This window comes from Oryza glaberrima, chromosome 8, assembly GCF_000147395.1.
Source record: "Oryza glaberrima chromosome 8, OglaRS2, whole genome shotgun sequence".
Classification (NCBI taxonomy): Eukaryota; Viridiplantae; Streptophyta; class Magnoliopsida; order Poales; family Poaceae; genus Oryza; species Oryza glaberrima.
Window position 1 is genome coordinate 4,769,498 of NC_068333.1, and position 19,039 is coordinate 4,788,536.

The 19,039-nt window shown below is 50.0% G+C and overlaps 1 protein-coding gene across 1 annotated transcript; it reads right to left on the reverse strand.

Annotated features, from left to right (window-relative positions):
• Positions 1-10,509: 10,509 nt before the first annotated feature.
• LOC127782065 (WRKY transcription factor WRKY24-like) lies at positions 10,510-13,231 on the reverse strand. Its single transcript, XM_052309132.1, has 4 exons — positions 12,645-13,231; positions 12,476-12,540; positions 10,758-11,143; positions 10,510-10,656 (listed from the first exon to the last, which is right to left on the reverse strand). Exons 1-4 carry the CDS (start codon positions 13,229-13,231, stop codon positions 10,510-10,512), a joined length of 1,185 nt encoding a protein of 394 aa, XP_052165092.1.
• Between the last annotated feature and the right edge of the window lie 5,808 nt (positions 13,232-19,039).

A 19,039-nucleotide genomic window follows, 5' to 3' on the forward strand; every position in this document is an offset into this window, starting at 1 on the left:
CTGGCTGCTCCTGGGAGATTTCAACATGATTTACAAGGCTAGAGACAAGAGCAATGGGAACATTAACCTTGCGCGTATGACCCGCTTGCGCTTAGCCCTTGACCATTGTGAGCTAAAAGAAATCCACTTACAGAACAGAAAGTTCACTTGTTGTAATGAGAGGCGACGGCCGATCATGGTGAAACTGGACCGATGCTTTTGTAATGAGGCTTGGGACCTAGCTTTCCCCCAGCACGTCCTAAATGCTCTACCGTCAGGCCCTTCTGACCACTGTCTGCTACTCCTTTCCAATACTTCAGGACCACAGAAACCACGTCCCTTCAAGTTCGAGAATTTCTGGACAAGGATGCCAGGATTCAAGGACGTTGTTGCGGCGGCTTGGAACAAGCAGACGACTCACACAGAACCCATGCATCGGTTAAATCATAAGCTGCAAATTACCGGAAAAAGTCTACGAGAGTGGTCCAGGGGAATCTGCACTGAGGCGAAAATCCAATTCCACATGGCGCTTGACGTCATCCAGCGGCTAGACTCCGCACAGGAGCAAAGAGAGCTCACAACGCTAGAGTACCGGCTGAGAGCAGGACTTAAGCGGCGCCTACTTGGTCTGGCAACGCTTGAACGCGCAAGGAAGAGGCAAGCTTCCCGCGTAATGCACATTAAGGAGGGAGATGCAAATACAAAATTTTTCCACCTCAAAGTCAACGCTCGAAGAAGAAAGAATTACATCCAAAGACTTCGCAGTGGAGGTGGCTGGGCGGTGAGCCACCAAGACAAAGATGATGTCATCTTCGAACACTTTTCTAGGATGATGAGTAGGCTAGAACCGAGAACATGCGATATTAATTGGCAAGCCTTGCATGCCCCAACGACAGACCTCTCGCGTCTGGACGAGCCTTTCACGGAATAGGAGATTCATCGGGCAATCAAGGAGATGCCAGCTGACAAGGCACTAGGGCCAGATGGCTACACGGGGAACTTCTTTAAAGTTTGCTGGGACATTATCAACGGGGACATTATGGCGGTCTTCGAATCGCTTAATAATCTGAGATGTGCGAACATGAACCTCCTGAACTCAGCTAACATCGTCTTGATTCCAAAAAAGGAAGGCGCGGATGAGGTGACGGACTACAAGCCCATTAGCCTAATCCACAGTATAGCAAAGATCCTCTCCAAGACCTTGGCTTTGCGACTACGATCACACATGCGAACCCTCGTCACAGTCAATCAAAGCGCCTTTCATCAAAGGCAGGAGCATCCACGACAACTTCCTCTATGTTAGAAATTTGGCAAGAAGATACCATAGAACAAGGCGGCCAATGCTTCTCTTCAAGCTTGACATAACCAAAGCCTTCGATTCGGTGTGTTGGGATTACCTTTTAGCCATGATGCAACATCATGGGTTCCCGTAGAAATGGAGAGACTGGGTGACGGCCATACTCACTACCTCCACCTCGCAAGTACTACTGAACGGGATACCAGGAGAAAAGATAGCACATGGCAGAGGATTCAGACAAGGGGACCCACTATCACCGCTTCTCTTCATATTGGCAATTGACCCCCTACAATGGATCCTCTCCAAAGCAACGGAACTAAACGCCATAACCAAGCTAAGAGGCAGAGCAGCTCGCCTCAGAATCTCCATGTACGCTGATGACGCAGTGGTTTTCATAAACCCTGTTAGAGAGGATGTTCAGGCTTTCACCGACATTCTCGTGCGTTTTGGACGTGCGACAAGACTGGTCACAAACATGCAAAAATCGCAGGTGGCGGCAATCAGATGTGCAAGCATTGATCTAGACTCCATCCTTGATGGCGTCCCAGCGTTGCGGGCCCAATTCCCCATAAAATACTTAGGACTGCCGCTTCTACTTGGAAGGATGAGCAAGACGGACGTCCAACCGATCTTTGATAAAATAGCAAACCGGGTCACCAGCTGGAGGGGAAAAAACATCGGGCCGGCAGGGCGATCAACTCTAGTCAAGTCGGTACTGACTGCGCAGCCTATCTATTTGCTCACTGCCCTCAAGATCTCTAAGGAAGCCTTGGGCATTCTGGATGCAAAGAGAAGAAAATTCCTCTGGGCAAGGACGGGGGACATTATAGGAGGGAAATGCAAGGTGAACTAGAAAAGGACGTGCCTCCCAACCGCACTAGGAGGACTAGGGGTTCTGAACATGGAGATGTTTACGAGGGCCTTGCGACTGAGATGGCTCTGGCATGAATGGAAAGACCCCACCAAGCCATGGGTGGGACTAGAGACACTGTGTGATGAAACGGACAAACTTCTCTTCGCCGCAGCTACCAAAATAATAATAGGGGATGGAAACACGATCCGCTTTTGGGAGTCCGCCTGGCTGGATGGGCAAAGACCAAAGGACAACATGCCGCTTGTTTATGCAATTTCCAAGAAAAGAAGCAAATCGCTACGTGAAGGCATTGAAAATGACACCTGGATCGATGACCTGGAGCTAAATGGGAACACTACTTTTACAGTGGAACTGATCAGCCAGCTTGTGTCCCTATGGAGCGCAACCCAGGACATCATGCTAAACCAAAATGAGTCGGATCACATCGTCTGGAAGCTCTCGAATCATGGAGAATACTCGGCCTCTTCGGCATACAAGGCTCAGTGTCTAGGAACAGTCGGCACCAACTTCAATCCCCTAATTTGGAAATCTTGGACCCCTGCAAAATGCAAATTTTATGCGTGGCTTGTGATTCAAAATAGAGTCTGGACTTCCGATCGACTAGCTACAAGAGGATGGCCAAATAGCGGAGTGTGCCCCCTATGCCGTATGACGAACGAGACGGCATGCCACCTTTTAGCTTCCTGTAGATACACCAGAAGGATCTGGAGACTGACGGCCAGCTGGGTGGCTTATCAGCAATTGGATCCGAGCAATTGGGAGCCATGCCAAAGCGTACACGAATGGTGGGAAATGCTAGGCAACAAAAGGGAAGTGCCCAAGAAAGGGCTGCGATCCTTAATCCTACTAATAGCCTGGGAAATCTGGAAAGAAAGGAACCAAAGGATCTTCGAGCACAAGGAAACGGCGGCCCCCAACCTTATGGCAAAAATAAAGGAAGAGGCAAGAACCTGGATAATGGCAGGCGCAAGGCGACTTGGAGAATTCCTACCAACTTAATCATAGCACTTATGTAATTTTGTACAGCTCTTTTTTTTTGCCCCTAGGGGTTGTATTTTTTTACGCCTATATCTAATGACATATGACATAGCACAGTCTCGTGCTGATTCCTTTCAAAAAAAAAAAAGACTCGCAGCATTTGTGAGTGATACTTCTCCTGTAACTGTAAATCGCATCCCTGATGAAGTTGCAGTTCCCATTGTACATTGTTACTTATTTTGTTAGATGAAAGGCATTTTGTTTACTTGATGCTCTTTTGGTGCTTGATTAAAAACCATAAACTGATGTTTATGTCATGTCATCCAGGGCTTCCCACCAGACCACAGTAACGTTAAGCTAGAGGGAGGCTGTCATGAAGGAGCTGCACCGGTGGTGGGACCAATAATATCTTATGATTTTATTCAGCATTGTATTAAGCAGAGTTCTGAAGTGCAAGCATCTGCACTCATCATGCTGGTAGTACAGCATGTGAGAACGCGAGAATGATCTAGTGGAATGATTTTAGTTATTTCCCTCTAGCTTGAGTTTGGCTTCTTCCTCGAACGATTTGACGAGTTCTCTTTGCTTGGATGTTATAACTGAAAGTGCAATATGTTCAGGCTTCTATGTGTGGTAAAAACACTGTGGTTGCTGGATTCGGTTAGTACTTAGGACAAAGAAAAACGTTGTACAGCGACGATCCATTACCAATGAGCTTATGAAGAACATATTCAGTCTTCTATATATGGATGGTAAAACCCCTAATGGATGCAACAAGTCAATTAGTGCTCTCTGGAAAAAAAAAATAGTAATACATGCAACAGTAGCTTACTAGCTTTCATATCTTGCATTTGTATGCTATATAATCAGCAGTAATCGTTGTTCCGAATTGAAGGAAATTCTTCTTTTTCCCTGGTCCGGCGAAGATAAAACCGGCCAATAAAATTTTATTAAGCGAAAGAAACCATAACATGGAAACCAAAGTACAACAAAGTATATTGTAGCCATTGACTACTACGGTCACGGCGACTCTACGACCAAACTGTTACAAATCCGACAAAAGATACCAAGGCTCATGTTTATTGCAATGTTACAAATCACGGCGACTCTACGACCAAACTGTTACAAATCCAACAAAGTTTATTGCAACTTCATGACACGCCACACCCACAGTTCTTTTTTCTTAGACAATGGATAAAATCCGGCCTTTGCTTCAACACACAAGCTAAAGCCCCTTATGACATAGTTCTTGGCTCAAAACCAAGTATAGGTATGTAGCTGAAAAGAGCAATACCGGTGGCCTGCTCATATTTTCAATGATCCGCGCACTTCGTTTCTTCCAAATCATCCAAGTGGAAGGCTCAATTGACAGCGAAATCTCCAGAGAGTATGCAGAAATCAAGATAGCAAACTAATCATAGGACTATTTCAGCTTCCACCATTTTCATCACCTGTCTCTGTTAACCAACAGTCAAGAAACATCACAGTTACAGTCAGCAATACAAAATAATAGGTTCACTACATGTTGAATGATTTGAAGTATAAAGCTGTACTGTACCTGAAGATTTTATCCAATCCTGAGTGCAGATGAGGGCTTCCACTATCTCGGGACTCATCTTTTCATTGAAAAGTCTCACCCTTTCATCAGTTTTGTTAAAAGCATATTCAGCAGAAACCGCACTTCCAGGTATTGCTAAAATGTCGCGTGCAAGCCTAGCAAGAGTTGGATACGTCGACGCATTATCCTTCCACCATTTCAGGATATCAAATTGATCATTTTGAGGACAAAGTTCCCCCTCAATGTACGAAGTTAGTTCTCTGAATTCTCCATATTCTCCTTGCCCAATGTTATTCTGATCGGTGCCATGTAATGAATCATTACCGTGTCTATCCATCTGTAAATTATTGCTCCTGTGATTAAGTAGCTCACCGCTTTGCTGATTAACATTACAGGAGTATTGAAGAAAGAGCTCAAAAATCTTTCCACGCACTTCGAGGATGCACATTTTGGCACCACTACGGAAAGCTTGTGTAAAGCAATGATCAAGATACCTCAATTTGAACCTGGGATCTAGAAAAACAGCCAAAGACAACCACACGTAGCATTTTCTCCAAAGCTTATCATATTTTTTCTTCATATCATCAACATCAATGATGCACTTAATGTTTGGCTTTCTGGATGATTCCCCAAGAGCTGTTCCCACCCTCCAAAGTGCATGAAAATGTGAGTTGGAAGTCACGTTTTGTCTGGAAAGCATATCAACTGCATGGTAAATTGGCCTTACAAGATCACAGAAATTTTTTATTGCTTCTAGTCTGTGAGGAGATGGTTTTTGTGGATACATTTCCAAATCCATCTCTTCAGGGTTTGGCAATGCTTTGTTAAACTGCAAAGCAGCCTCAAATAAGTAGAAAGTCAAGTGCCATTGCTGCGAACCAAAAGAGGGTCGGATTGGGTGCAGCCCCGACAGAATTTCCTTGTATTTTTCCAGACGAAGTTCAGAGCATGTCATGTACTCAAACCATTCCTTAATTGTTTTCTTGACAAATTGTCCAAGACCATAACCAAACAAGCCATGGAGCGCATCTATCATACAAGGCACAGCTAATAACTTGTGTTTAGCCAAAAGATAATTCTGTACTGCTCCTGCCATGCTCTCATCCAAGTCCAATATAACGTCATTACCCAAGTTACTCCGCAATGCAATTCCTAAAAGCTTATGCTCAAGATTCCAATCTTGGACTGCTTCTTTGACTTTTATTACAGCAAAATCAGTTTCCTCACTATCGTAGTATGACGAATCTTTTGCATTAAAGTAGGATTTCCAGTTGGCCATAATACCGAGGTAATAATCAGCATCATAAGTGTATTGACCATAGTCATAACTAATGATTTTTCTATTCATCTTCCACTCATTGTCGATAAAATGTACTATGATACAGATGAAGTGTTTGCATTCAACAGACCACTTTGTTATTGACAGGAAAATTCCTCCAGGTGTAACTGCTATTTTGTCTTTTAGCTTCATCTTTTCCTTCTGAAATATGCTGAGAAACTTTTCTTCAATAGTAGCCTGTGGCACCATATTATAAGTAGGACAGTTACCAACCAAAAATTGCCTAAAATTTACATTGCTTGTCACTGAAAACGGGCAAAGGTTGGAGATTAAAGCCCTGGTAAGCAATTCTAGAGATGTTTCTAGATCAAATTTCCTATTATTTGCAGCAGATGAATCAAGTCTTGAAGATGACCCTTGTTGCTGCAGCCTAGAGGTTTTATATTGTGCAGGACATATCTTCAGATGTCGCCGCAGATGGCTTGTTCCTCCAGAAGTTTTTCCACTTAGGCATTTTCTGCAATGTTTACATTCTGCACTTTGAACTTTTCCACCACTGAACACAGCAGTAAAGTCCTCCCATACCTTGGACTTGGATCTTCTTTTTTCACTGGCATCAGAGATCACTTATCAAAAGTAGAAGGTAAAAACATGGAAGCCATTCCATTAAGAAGGAAGGGGAGTTTCTTAGACTACAAACAGAGAAAGTTCCAATGCTTTCAGGCCAAAAAAAGGAAGAGAAAAGGCAGAACTGAAACTTTTTTTTTTCGCGAACGCGCAAAAGGATTGCACGTCAATATATTAGAAGAATAGAGTTTTGATACACGACGCACTCAGCCAGACTGGCCTATGCCAAGGAAGGAAGAAAACAAAGATAAAAAACAAAGGAAAGGAAAAAAACTCGAAACGACGGTAACTCTACTCCAAACAGCGGGAGGGGGTAGAGCCACTCTACGCTCCTAACAATTCCCCAAAGGAAGCGACGGCCGCTAACGACCACAGCCGGCCCTCCGAAAGGATGGACTCTAGGACTACTGCGACCGAAGAGAGCACAGAGTCAAAGACCCTGGAGTTACGTTCCCTCCACAGTTGCCATGAGACTAGGAGGACTAGGGAGTCGAAGCTGGCACGGAGATGATCAGGTAAACAGGCCCTAGAAGATGGCCACCAATCCTGCAGCCAGCTGCCACGGAGGGGAGAGAGGGCAGCCCAGCCAGGACACGACAACACCCGTAACCAGACCTGACGAGCGAACATGCAGTCGAGGAGGATGTGGTTCGCCGTCTCAAGCTCTTGAGCGCAAAAGGGGCAGGCCGAGTGGCTATCAATGCCGCGCTTCTGGAGGAGATCAGCCGTCCAACAGAGCTGCTGAAATGCAAACTAGAGGAAGAATTTGCACTTAGCAGGGCCCTTCGCGTGCCAGAGAAGATCGGCACAAGCAAAGGAGTGCTGGCCAAAGAAGAACGCCTGGTACGCCGAACGCGCCGAGTAGCGCTAGTCACTCGTCCAACGCCAGACAAGACGATCCCCGACACCTGGCGTAAGCTGAATGTGGAGCACCGCATCCCAAACAAGGAGAAACTGGGAGATGACCAGGACAGTGAGGGCGTCGTGGATGTCAGAAATCCAGGCGTTGTTTGCCAGGCTAGAAGCAATCGTGCACGAACCACGCAGACGCGGGGGCACAGCGAAGAGGAGATCCGGAGCCAAGGAAGCTACCGAGCGGCCGTAGATCCATTGGTCAGACTAGAAAAGAATCGACTCACCATCACCTGGCACAAAGAAGGTGGACGCCTCAAACATGTCAGAGACGGCTCGCTCGGCTGGGGCCTTCAGGCCATCCCAGTAGGGATGCCCTGAGCGCTGGAGCCAAAGCCAGCAAACACACAGGGAAAAACCTGCCAACCTAACGTCAAGAATTCCCAACCCACCGAAAGCTCTAGGACGACAGACGTTCGTCCAAGAAACCCGGCACTACCCACCGTGAGCCAAGTCTGTGCCCGTCCAGAAGAAGGCGCGGCACTTCTTGTCAATGGCCTTGATCACCCAGGCTGGAAGGCCGATCGCCATAGACACATGGACCGGAATGAAGGAGAGAATAGACTGGACCAAAACAGAGCGGCCGGCCAGAGTGGTGAGTCGTCCCTTCCAGGGAGGAAGACGATGGGAGACCTTATCCACAAGCGGCTGCAGGGCCGCCTTCAGCAACTTGCGAACAGATAGTGGAATGCCGAGATAGGAACAAGGAAAATCAGGATCGAGCAGGGAAAGCAAGACTGAACCAGCTCGAGGTCCTCAGCCGAACTGCGGATCGGAGTAACCGAACACTTGGCAAAGTTAGTGTGAAGCCCGGGCGCTGCACCAAAGACAGAGAGGATGCCCTGGATGAACTCAAGATCCTGACGAACCAGGGAGAGGAAGAGAACCAAGTCATTAGCATAGAGGGAGGCGCGGTGTCGCAAGGCATGATTGTTGAGTGGAAGGAACCCGCCCGAGTCAGAGACTTTGCGGAGCATCGCGTTAAGCACATCCATGACCAGAATGAAGAGCATGGGAGAGAGAGGATCTCCTTGCCGAAGGCCTCTCCGGTGAGGGAATCAAGGACTCGGCACCCCATTGATCAGCACTCGGGAAGAGGAGGCGCCAAGGATGAGAGAAATCCAATCACGCCAGCGCTGACTGAACCCTAGATGGGCGAGCACCTCAAGCAAGAACGGCCAGCTGACCGTGTCAAAGGCCTTGGCGATATCCACCTTAAGAAGGAGGCGGGGGGAGCGCCTGGCATGGAGAGCCCTAGCCGCGAGCTGCACATAGCGGAAGTTATCGTGAAGGGATCGGCCTTTGACGAAAGCACTCTGATTGGCCGCCACAAGCCCGTTGAGGTGAGGAGAGAGACGAGAGGCCAGGATCTTGGAGAACAACTTCCCAAAGCTGTGGATGAGGCTAATCGGTCGGAAATCCTTAACGTCAATGGCCTTGTCCTTCTTGGGCAGAAGGGAGATGAGGGCGCCATTGAGGGAGGAGAACCCTCGACCGTTAGTCAGAAAGAGGGAGTTAAGAGCCGCCAGGACCTCCGCCTTGATCACCGACCAGCAAGTCTTGTAGAATTGACCCGTGAACCCATCAGGACCAGGTGCCTTGTCAGAAGGTAAGGCCTTGACCACCGCCCATACCTCCTCCTCCGAGAAAGGATCGTCTAGCCCCACAAGATCCGAAGGGCAGAGACCCGCGAGTGGAAGTCAAGGGCAAGATCGCGCTCAACTGACGTCCCCATGATAGCGCCAAAATGAGAAGAAGCGAGCTCTTGAAGCTCATCATGGGAGACGGCAAGTTGGTCCCCATCTCGAAGACGTGTGATGAAGTTCTTCCGCCTTCGGGCTCTAGCATGCAGGTGGAAAAACTTGGTGTTAGCATCACCCTCCTTGAGCCAAATCAGACGAGAACGCTGGCGGGCGATGGTACGCTCAAGCGAGGCAAGACCAAGGCACTTCATCTTCAAGTCCCGCCGCAACCAGGTCTCCAAGGGGTAGAGAGACCGGCGCTCTTGCGCGACATCCAACCGGAAGACGAGCTCCTTAGCCATCTACAGCTGGAGGCGGACGCTGCCGATGTGACGGTCACTCCAGCTCTGCAGGCGTTTAGCCATGTTAATGAAACACCAAGCCAGTGCGGGGAGAGGGGGAAGGTTGGCTGGAGGATGCCAGGCGTCCTGCACCACTTCGAGAAAGCCATCAAACTTGGGCCAGATGGCCTCAAACCGAAAGCGGTGTGCTCTCGGTGAATCAATGCAGGAATGAAGGAGGAGAGCACAATGATCCGAGGCGACAGAGAAGGCCGCTTGAAGGAGGCAAGAGGGAAAGAGTTCTTCCCAATCCGCAGAGAAGAAAACGTGGTCAAGCTTGACGAGCATAGGAGAGTCACGCTCGTTATTCTAGGTGAAGCAACGACCGTGGAGCGGCAATTCCCGGAGGTCCAACTCATCAATCAATCGACGGAAGCGGCCCATCATACGGCGATTGAGATTCAAGTTGTTCTTATCCTAGGCGTCGAGGATGAGGTTGAAATCACCAGCAACTGCCCACGGACCTGAGCGAGAGGACCGCAACATCCGGAGCTCATCCAGGAACCGAAGCTTCTCCGACTCCTCCTGCGGCCCGTAGACAACGGAGAACCACCAAGGGGCATCATCCGAGCTGTGCCGAACCAGCGCGGTAAGAGAGAAATCCGCGAGGTGAACATCCGAGACAGACCAAACGCATGTCCGCCAGGCAAGCAACACACCCCCAAACCGACCCACAGCAGGCAAGAAAGAATAATCAAAGTCAAGGCCTAGCATTTCCAGAATAGTACGGGAAGGGATTACATCCATCTTGGTCTCCTCGAGACAGAGAAGAGAGACCCGCTCATCACGAACTACATCACGAACCGCATCCCGGCGCGTGCGCGAGTTCAGACCCCGCACGTTCCACACCAAAATATTCTCATTACATGATCCCATAGAGAAAGAGACCGAGACCACGCAGAGAAGGGGAGGGCGGGAGGAGTCAGCCGTAGGCAGACAACATCTCCGCCGCCTGTGCTGGAGGCAACGAGTTGGAGAAGAGCGCGGAGAGGGCGATGATGCGATCATGACAGAGGGGCTCGTTGAAGAGGGCGTCGAAGTCCGCCAACGCCTGCGCCGGGACCAGACCCTCCTCAGGCACCAACCCAAGCTTGCGTATCAGGTGGCGCTGCGCGCGAGTGACCGTGTGGCACGGGCCGGCAAGCGCGATCTGGGCCGCAATCCGCTTGCTGCGCTTGGGCACCACCCCCACGGGCCCGGCAGCCTGAGGCGGAGGTGGAGGCGGGAAGGCGGCGGAAGGAGCGCAGGAGGAAGAGGCCTAGAACAGCTGGCGAGGAAGGTGCGAAGGGCGGCGTTGGCCGCAACCGAAGCCGGCAGCGAGTGAGCCATCGGCCGACCATCGAGGTCGAGAACAACAAGCGGCACATCGTAGAGAACGCCGTTGGGCACCTCGTCAACCACCGTCGCAACCGACAGCACAGGAGAGCCCGGAGTCGGCCGCGGAGGCGACGACCGCGGCACAGGCAGCGACCGGCGCGCGGAGAGAGACGGCGAGCCGGTAGGCCGCAGCTGTGAAGCGTTCACACCGAGAGGGGACGTCTCCGCGGCCAGGGCATCTAGCTCATCGAAGAAGAAGTCGGGACCGACACCCGGGGAAGCTGCCAGCAGCGGCACGGCTGGAACCTCCCGGACGGCCGGCCGGGAAGAGGAAGCCGAGCCAGCAGCGCTAGCTGATGGCCCCTACGCGGATGGGGGACGCCGGCGAGCAATTTAGCAGCCCCAGCCCAACGGACCGGGGAGGCGAGGCAGGCGACGCTGAGCCAACGACGGCCGGCAGGGAGACGGCTGCCAGCGAACCCACGTCGGCGAGCGAGCCCGAGGAGGTCGGCGAGCGCGACGGCGAGTTGAGGGCGACCGCAGCGGCCGGAGGGGGGCCGACGGCGGCCGCGGCGACCGGCGAGGCGACGGTGGTCCCCGAGGCGGAGCCAGAGCCAGCAGGCGCCGGCGAGCTGAGCGTGACGCGGCCGGTGAAGAGGCGACAGGCGACGAGCCGAAGGCGTCAGCGGCGGCCGGCGAACCCGGCGAGCGAGTCGCGGCCGGCGAAGCGACGGAGGCGGCCACCGAGGCGAAGACGACGCCGGCCGGCGAACCCGCAGCAACCGGCGAGCTCGGCGAGCTCACGACGGCCGTATCGTCCAACGAGCCCACGGCGGCCGGCAAGAACTGAAACTAGCCAGTGAGGCAGTGACAGAAGACCAAAAAAGAGAGTGTGCGGATCTGCGGCTCACTAAACTAACCAATTATCTATATAAAGAGTTCCAATTTTAGTTTTCAGATGAATAACTTGCTTAACATCCCAAAGACTGTAAGTAAAGAATGTAATATTTTGCTCGATCTATGAACTTCAATATTCAAATAGGAAACAACATTTATTGAGACAAATATGTGATTCAATCGCAGGGAATAAACACAATAAATTATTCAGGTAAATCACTGAACCAGAATACCAGATTGTTCACAAGCCCTATAACAAAATTAATTATCAAAAATCTCAATTAGACATTCTCTTTAAGAGGTGTCACATATGGTATGCATACTTCTCAGGTTGCTATCTTCAATTGGAAACTTTCAAGCAGACAGACTACAGTAATAAAGCAAATCCTGATAGCTATTGGTATGATAGTTTATCAGTGCAAATAGATTGGTTAATTCACTAGTAGATAGTAAAAGATAATGTATCTCATGCCATCACTACATTATTTGATAAACACTTCTGGGCAAAAAATTTTATTGCCGGGCTTGATAAACACTTCCGTTTATGCCCAAGAGTGAAAGTACAAAAAAAAAAAAAAGAAAAGAAAAAAAGATAGTCATAGAGAGCAGGTGTATTCACAATTCTCACTGGGATTACCTTCGGTGATAATTCTTGCGCTGCTGACAGCCGTTACCCAAAACATCAACCTCAGTTGTGTTTTCCGCAGTGATCTCTTGAGCTGCAGCTGCAGGGACATGTCTGTCCACCAAATTAAATTAAATTATCCTCATGTACGCACTGAAGTACTGAACCTTGCAAAATTCATAATGCGTAAGTACCAAAAGTTCAGTTAAATCGAGCACCTTATTGCATTGGCGTCACCAGCAGCACCATCGCCATCAGCTCTTGCTTCACTGTCATCATCTTCCTCGCTGTCACTCGAACCAGATTGTAGCTCATCTTCCTCCTCATTCCTAGGCATTGCAACTAAAGGCCTGATAACCCCTTCTGCCTGTAATATCTCACCAACAGGGATTGCATCCAGTGTAGCTGAACCATATCCTCCAAACCACCTGTCTGATGAGCGTGGATGGTTGTGACTGCCCTTACATACTGTTTTCTTGATCTGTCCATCTGCAGAGCGCGTCACGGATTTCTTGGCACCGCAGTTTGCTTGAGAACATTCATAGTAGAATTTCTGATGGCACCCACCCTGAACTAATTTCTGCCCACATATCCTCCAGTTGTAGCCATCATATTCAGTTGGGTTGGGATATATGCCACCATAATCTGTGTGAGATGGCAGAGCTGGCATCTGCATTACTGCTGGTGCTGGGTTGGAAGAACAACCGGCATTCTGCTGCTGCATATTAAGTTGTTCTGTTAGCCAGCTGCGAAATCTTTGATCGGCCATGCCGTCCTGAGCTTGACCTGACTGATTATTCTCCATTTCTTTTTCGGCCCGGTTGGAATGAGAGATTTTTTAATCAAGATTGCTAGAGGAAACTGGGAACTGAACAATTCTTGTGATATCCTATGAAATCAACCATGCCATTCCAAATAGATTGTCTGCCGTTTCAGTCATACACGGGGTACACGGCATGAACAGATCCAAGGTAATCTGCTGTACGGACTGTAATACAGAAGGAAAATGGATCCTATGCATAATTTTTTTTAAAGAAAAGGTGTAAAAACCAAGTTGAAATATCAAGAGAAAGGCTGGGGAAAGAGAGCTAATGAACTACTTACTTGTAATCGCGAAGCAGAAATCGGCACAAGAGATCGCAAGACTTAGATCAACTTCTTCAAGCCATCGACATTGAGTCCTGTCAAGTCAAGGTTTAGGATTCGTATTTTACTAGAGTAGGTAATCTGGTGGCGGTTCATATAAAATGGAAAGATTCCTCGTTCTTCTTTTTGAAGGCATAGGATGGCAGGATTTAATATTGATTGGCACTCGGTTTCACAAAGTTTTTAAACGCAAACAGATGCTGATGGATCCACCACCACGGCCACCAGTAAGAATGCAAGTGGGTCGATCCATGAACCCAAATCAAAACTAGTGGGTAATCCGTGGATTATCTACTAATTTGACCTATAAGAGGATTTGTGGATTGACCCATTTATATCTCTAGGTGTGATAAGTCAGGCCACGATACAGAAATCCGTGATTTATGCACTTATTTGATCTATAAATAGATTCGTGGGTTAGCCTACTTGTATCCTTAGTCACCAGTGCTCTTTGCTAGAAATTGGATGGTCGCAACTGATCGATTTCCCCTTTCAGACCCAAAAAAATTGCTAGAACAAAATATGCGGAATGAATAAATGATGCTGTGGTTGCTGGATTCAGTCAATATTTGGCTCAGAAAAGAAAAGATTGCAGCAGCGGAAGAACCGCCGAGGGCGCGCTCCACTGCCCCGGCACCATCGTCACCACCGCCAACATGAATGAATTCGGCGGGAGGTGGTGTACTCGGTACGACACCATTTGGGCCGAAAATTTTGGGCCGCGCGGTGAAGAACGGCCTAGTTAATCACCTGAGCCCAGAATGGATGGTCCAGTTAATCCATTTGGCATTTGTGGGCTGTCAGCCTGTAACTGTCGATGGGCTATGTCGGTGGGCTTGGGGTACCTGTCGGGGTGTGTGGGTGTTTGGGGGGAGGGTTTTAGCGAGAGATTTGATAATAAGGAAAAAGTACACCGAAGGTCCCTCAACTTATCATCGAGTTATAAAATCGTCCCCCAACCACAAAACCAGATACAAAACCAGATACAGGACGTCCCTCAACTAACAAAACCGTTCACTTTAAATCCTCCGGTGGTTATGATCCTGATTTTGTGTGACGTGACGGTTGAGTCAGCGTGGGACCCACGTGGGCCCCATATGTCAGAATGCCAGGTCATCTCTCTCCTCCCCTCTTCTCTCCTTTCCTCATGTCTATCTGACTTCTCCCCGATTCGATGGCGACGCGGCTGCGGTGGTGGCGGCGACGGGCGACGCGGCAGCAGTGGGGGGAGGACCTGCGGGCGGGCAGTGGTGAAGGGGCGGCGGGGGTAGGAGCGGCGCGCGGGCTCCCCCGCCGGCCGCCACCCACGAGGCCCACGACCACGAGGCGGCATGTGCAGCGTCAAGTTCGGCTGCTCCACCACGACGGCCGGCTCGTTCCCGGCTGACGGGCTGGTCGGGCTCAGCGGCGACGCGGTCTCCCACGTGACGCAGCTCGGCGGCGAGGCGTCGCTTGGCCGGAGATTCTCCTACTGCCTCATCCCGCACTCCGTCAACACATCGTCGGCGCTCAACTTCGGCACCCTAGCCAACGTCACCGAGCTCGGCGCAGCGAGCACGCCGCTCGTCGCCGGGGACGTGGACACGTACTACACCGTGGTCCTCGACTTCGTCAAGGTCGGCAACAAGACGGTGGCTTCGGCGGCGAGCTCCCGCATCATCGTGGACTCCGGCAATGCAAAAATAAGCTTTGTTACTCCTGCAAATTGCAAGTGAACAGAACAATCTCAAGCTAAGTTGTTCTTTAATCAGAAGAACAGTATATGAACAAGCAGAATTTCAAGATATTTTGTGGCGCCGGTTTTGCTTTCTTACCTCGCTATAGATTCTGTGAGAGATCAAATTACATGACCCATAAATTGTAGAGCAATGCAGGAGTAACACTCCCAGCTAAGAAACTAATTGATGTATAACACTCCGATCTTCTATCTTCGTTAGGCGATGCAATGAGAATTCAGAATTCTCACCAACAGCCAGCTTGCTAGAATAGAGTATGAGTTACTGATCTTGAATGACCTCATGTGTACATCCAGCAGGAAGCAAACCGAACAAGCGATTCCGGACTTGACGCTGGAGTTCGGCGGCGGTGGCGCAGAAGCCGGAGAATGCGTCCGTGACGGTGCAGGAGGGGACGCTGTGCCTGGCAATGGTGGCGACGACGAAGCAGCAGCCGGTGTCCATCCTCGGGAACCTGGCGCAGCAGAACATCCACGTCGGCTACGACCTCGACGCCGGCACGGTCACCTTCGCCACCGCCGACTGCGCGGGGAACGGCCGGCCGACGGAGCAGACGAGCGGCGGGCAGGCGCGCTGCGGGAGAGGAAGATGGCGCCGACGGGGAGTGGGACGGGGGGAGCGAGGACGTCGACGCCGTCGTCGTCCATGGCCGCAGTTCTCACGCCCGCGCCGTCAGCGGCGTCGCCGGCGGGAGTGTGTGAGCGCGGGGCAGCGGCGGGCGAAGCAGGCGGTGGAGGGCAGAGCGGGCACGACGCCGAAGACAGCTTCTTTCCGCGCCGGCGCCACCGGCCGCCTCTCCCTTCTCAAGCGTAGCCGCCGCCGCCGCCTCCCTTATCCCGTGTCGTCGTCGTCGTCGCCGTCGTCGCCGCCACCGCCGCCGCAGCCGCCTCCCGGGCCTCTCCGACGGTCCGACCCCGAGGTCGCACGTGCCGCCGTCGGCTGCCGGACCTCCTCCCCACCCGCCAGACGCCCTGCAGAGAGGAGAGAAGTGAGAGGGAGAGAAAAGGAAGGGAGGGAAGAGGAGGGAGAGATGACCTGGCATTCTGACATGTGGGGCCCATGTGGGTCTCACGCTGACTCAGCCGCCACCTCAGACAAAACTAGGGTCAAAACCATCGGAGGGTCTAAAGTGAACGGTTTTGTTAGTTGAGGGACGTCCGGTATCTGGTTTTGCGGTTGGGGGACGATTTTGTAACTCGATTATAAGTTGAGGGACCTTCGGTGTACTTTTTCCATTTGATAACTTGACATTTTAGTCCACGGGTTTTAGCAAGAGGTTTGATAACTTGACATTTTAGTCCACTTTTATTCACTCGGATGCTCCACGTATTTTTTTTAGATAATGGAAACTTTCATTATATTCAGTCAATTACATCGAGATAATACAATTATCCTGATAACACTTTCAGCCTCTGCATAACTAAGATGCACATAGCCAAACATACAAAACAACACTCGAAAGAAAAAAAGAATGACATGGAGTATTGAGGACCATCAATCCAAAGACTAAATTTCCACTCATGAACAACTCCTTGGCCATCTCCTCCAAAAGCATAGAGCTTTAAGGGCCACCAATTCCAAAACTAGATCACCACCCATATCCCTGGGTAAAAAACTCCTTAACCACCTTCTCCAAATGTTGACATGCCGCAAATACCATATCCCGCGAACCACATATCCTTATAAATGTCGGTTTGACAATAACAGTCTATCTAGATGGTATTTGACAAAAAAAAAACACCTTATAAATCATTCAAATTCTAGACCGTTGAATTGCTTTCAAATTCGTGTGTGATATTTCTAACCCCAACCCTCCCCTCGTCGTTCCAGCGTCGTCGCCACCTCTCGCTGCCATGCCTGGCCTCGCACCGGAAGGGGTCAACGAGACCACCTAGCCGGCCTCTCCCCCCCCCCCCCCTCCTTCTTCCCTAATTAACGGCCCAAGTGCCCTTGCCTCGCCGTCTTCCTCTTCGGTGGCTCCATGCTGTTGGATCCGCCACCACCAGTCGCCGCCTCCTAACCACAAGTTTCGGTTTGTCTCCGTCACCAATGCTGACCCATTGGCCTTCATCCCCGTGGTTTCAGCACCGCCGCCTTCCACGGCAATTCCTCTAAGCCCGGCGATCCTCCTTCTTATACTTCCCCCTACCTTCCCTCCGCCTCACACCCCATCCAAACCCGGGAGGCCGGGACCCTAAACCCTAGTTCCAATGCCTTCGGCGGGGTCTCCAGAGTTGGAGAAGAAGGCGTCGCCGGAGCTAAAGGAGAAGAGCTGAGGTCATCAGAGGACGAATCACAAAACAAATCCCAAGGTCAATAATCTGCATGATTTTGGTCTCAAAAACCTTTTGCCAACTATTTAGCCGTTCCGAATAAAAGAACAGTTTTGTTATTTCACTTGCGACAGATATTTGGGTTTCTATAATTCAAATTTTCATCCATAGGATCTTCCATCAAGGTTTGTGTTCGTGTATAATTCAAGTACATTGTACTTACACTCAGCTATAGTACACAAAAAATAGATTTTACAGCAGTTTTGTTTGTCTTTTTATATTTTTGCTATTTTTATTTAAAATGGGTTATATCTCTTGGTTAAAAACTCTGTAATGTTCAAAGCTAGTATTAATATGAATATATATAGATTGTAAAAAGAAAGTTAAATTACCAAATTTCTCGGTTTTAGCAAGATGGGGCCGGAGGCGGCGCGGGAGACGAAGGGGAGCTTGGCGGCGGCGTTTGGCTTCCTGGGCACTAGCGGCGGCGAGCTGAGAGCGGTAGCTCGTCCACGCGTCGGCCATCGGCGTCCGCCTCCACCCGAATAAAATATTCTTTGTTTCCATCGCGTCGCGGCCTCCTTTACCCTTTCCCCGCCATCCCAATTGACGAGAGTTGACGAGCACGACGACCAGATCGACCAAACTGAGAGCCTGAGCGAGACACAGAGGTAACACACTCCTTTTGGATTCAATCGATTGTTCTAGTTCGATCGACTTATCGGATTTTGAATCTCTGTTGGCTCAGCCCAGCAACACTCTCACACTCACAAACACAAACGCCGGTGAGGGAGACAATGAACCATGGATTTTACAGCGACGAACGCCGCGGAGCCGATCGCTCCTGTATCTTGGCTTTATTACTCACTGAACCTTGCCAAGAAACAACGAAGGGGCACAGGGGCCTCTTATAGACCGGGGACACACCGGGAGCTAGCCTCCATGCCGGCCATTGCGCCACGTTCCGCAGAACCTGCTCGACGTCGCCGTGAGCCGCACGCTCGCTCGGACGACGCGGCTTCCTCTGCAAGAGCCGACACCACGCACTCCCACAACTCGATCAACACTGCAACGGCCATGCAAACAACCATGCAGCAGCCATGCACTCGCGATCACGACTCAATCAAACTAACAGAACGCACACGACGCACACATGCAGCAGCGCGACACACACACTGACTCAACCATGCCAGTAACACACCATGACGTGTTTATTTCCAACAATCTTTACTTGAAACTTCCTTTTGAACTTCCCGCTGAAGTTGAAATAGTTCTCAGATCGACATGGGATGGGATTCATTTTTCACATCCATCTAATCGCCTCGACATTACAATTTGTAATAGAGATTGCACATTCATTCATTAGATAAGCTCCTGAGACTGTTCATCTCCTACAGTAACTTAACGTTGATGTAATCTTGCTACAGTATTAATTTATCCCCAATTCCTCGATCTTCC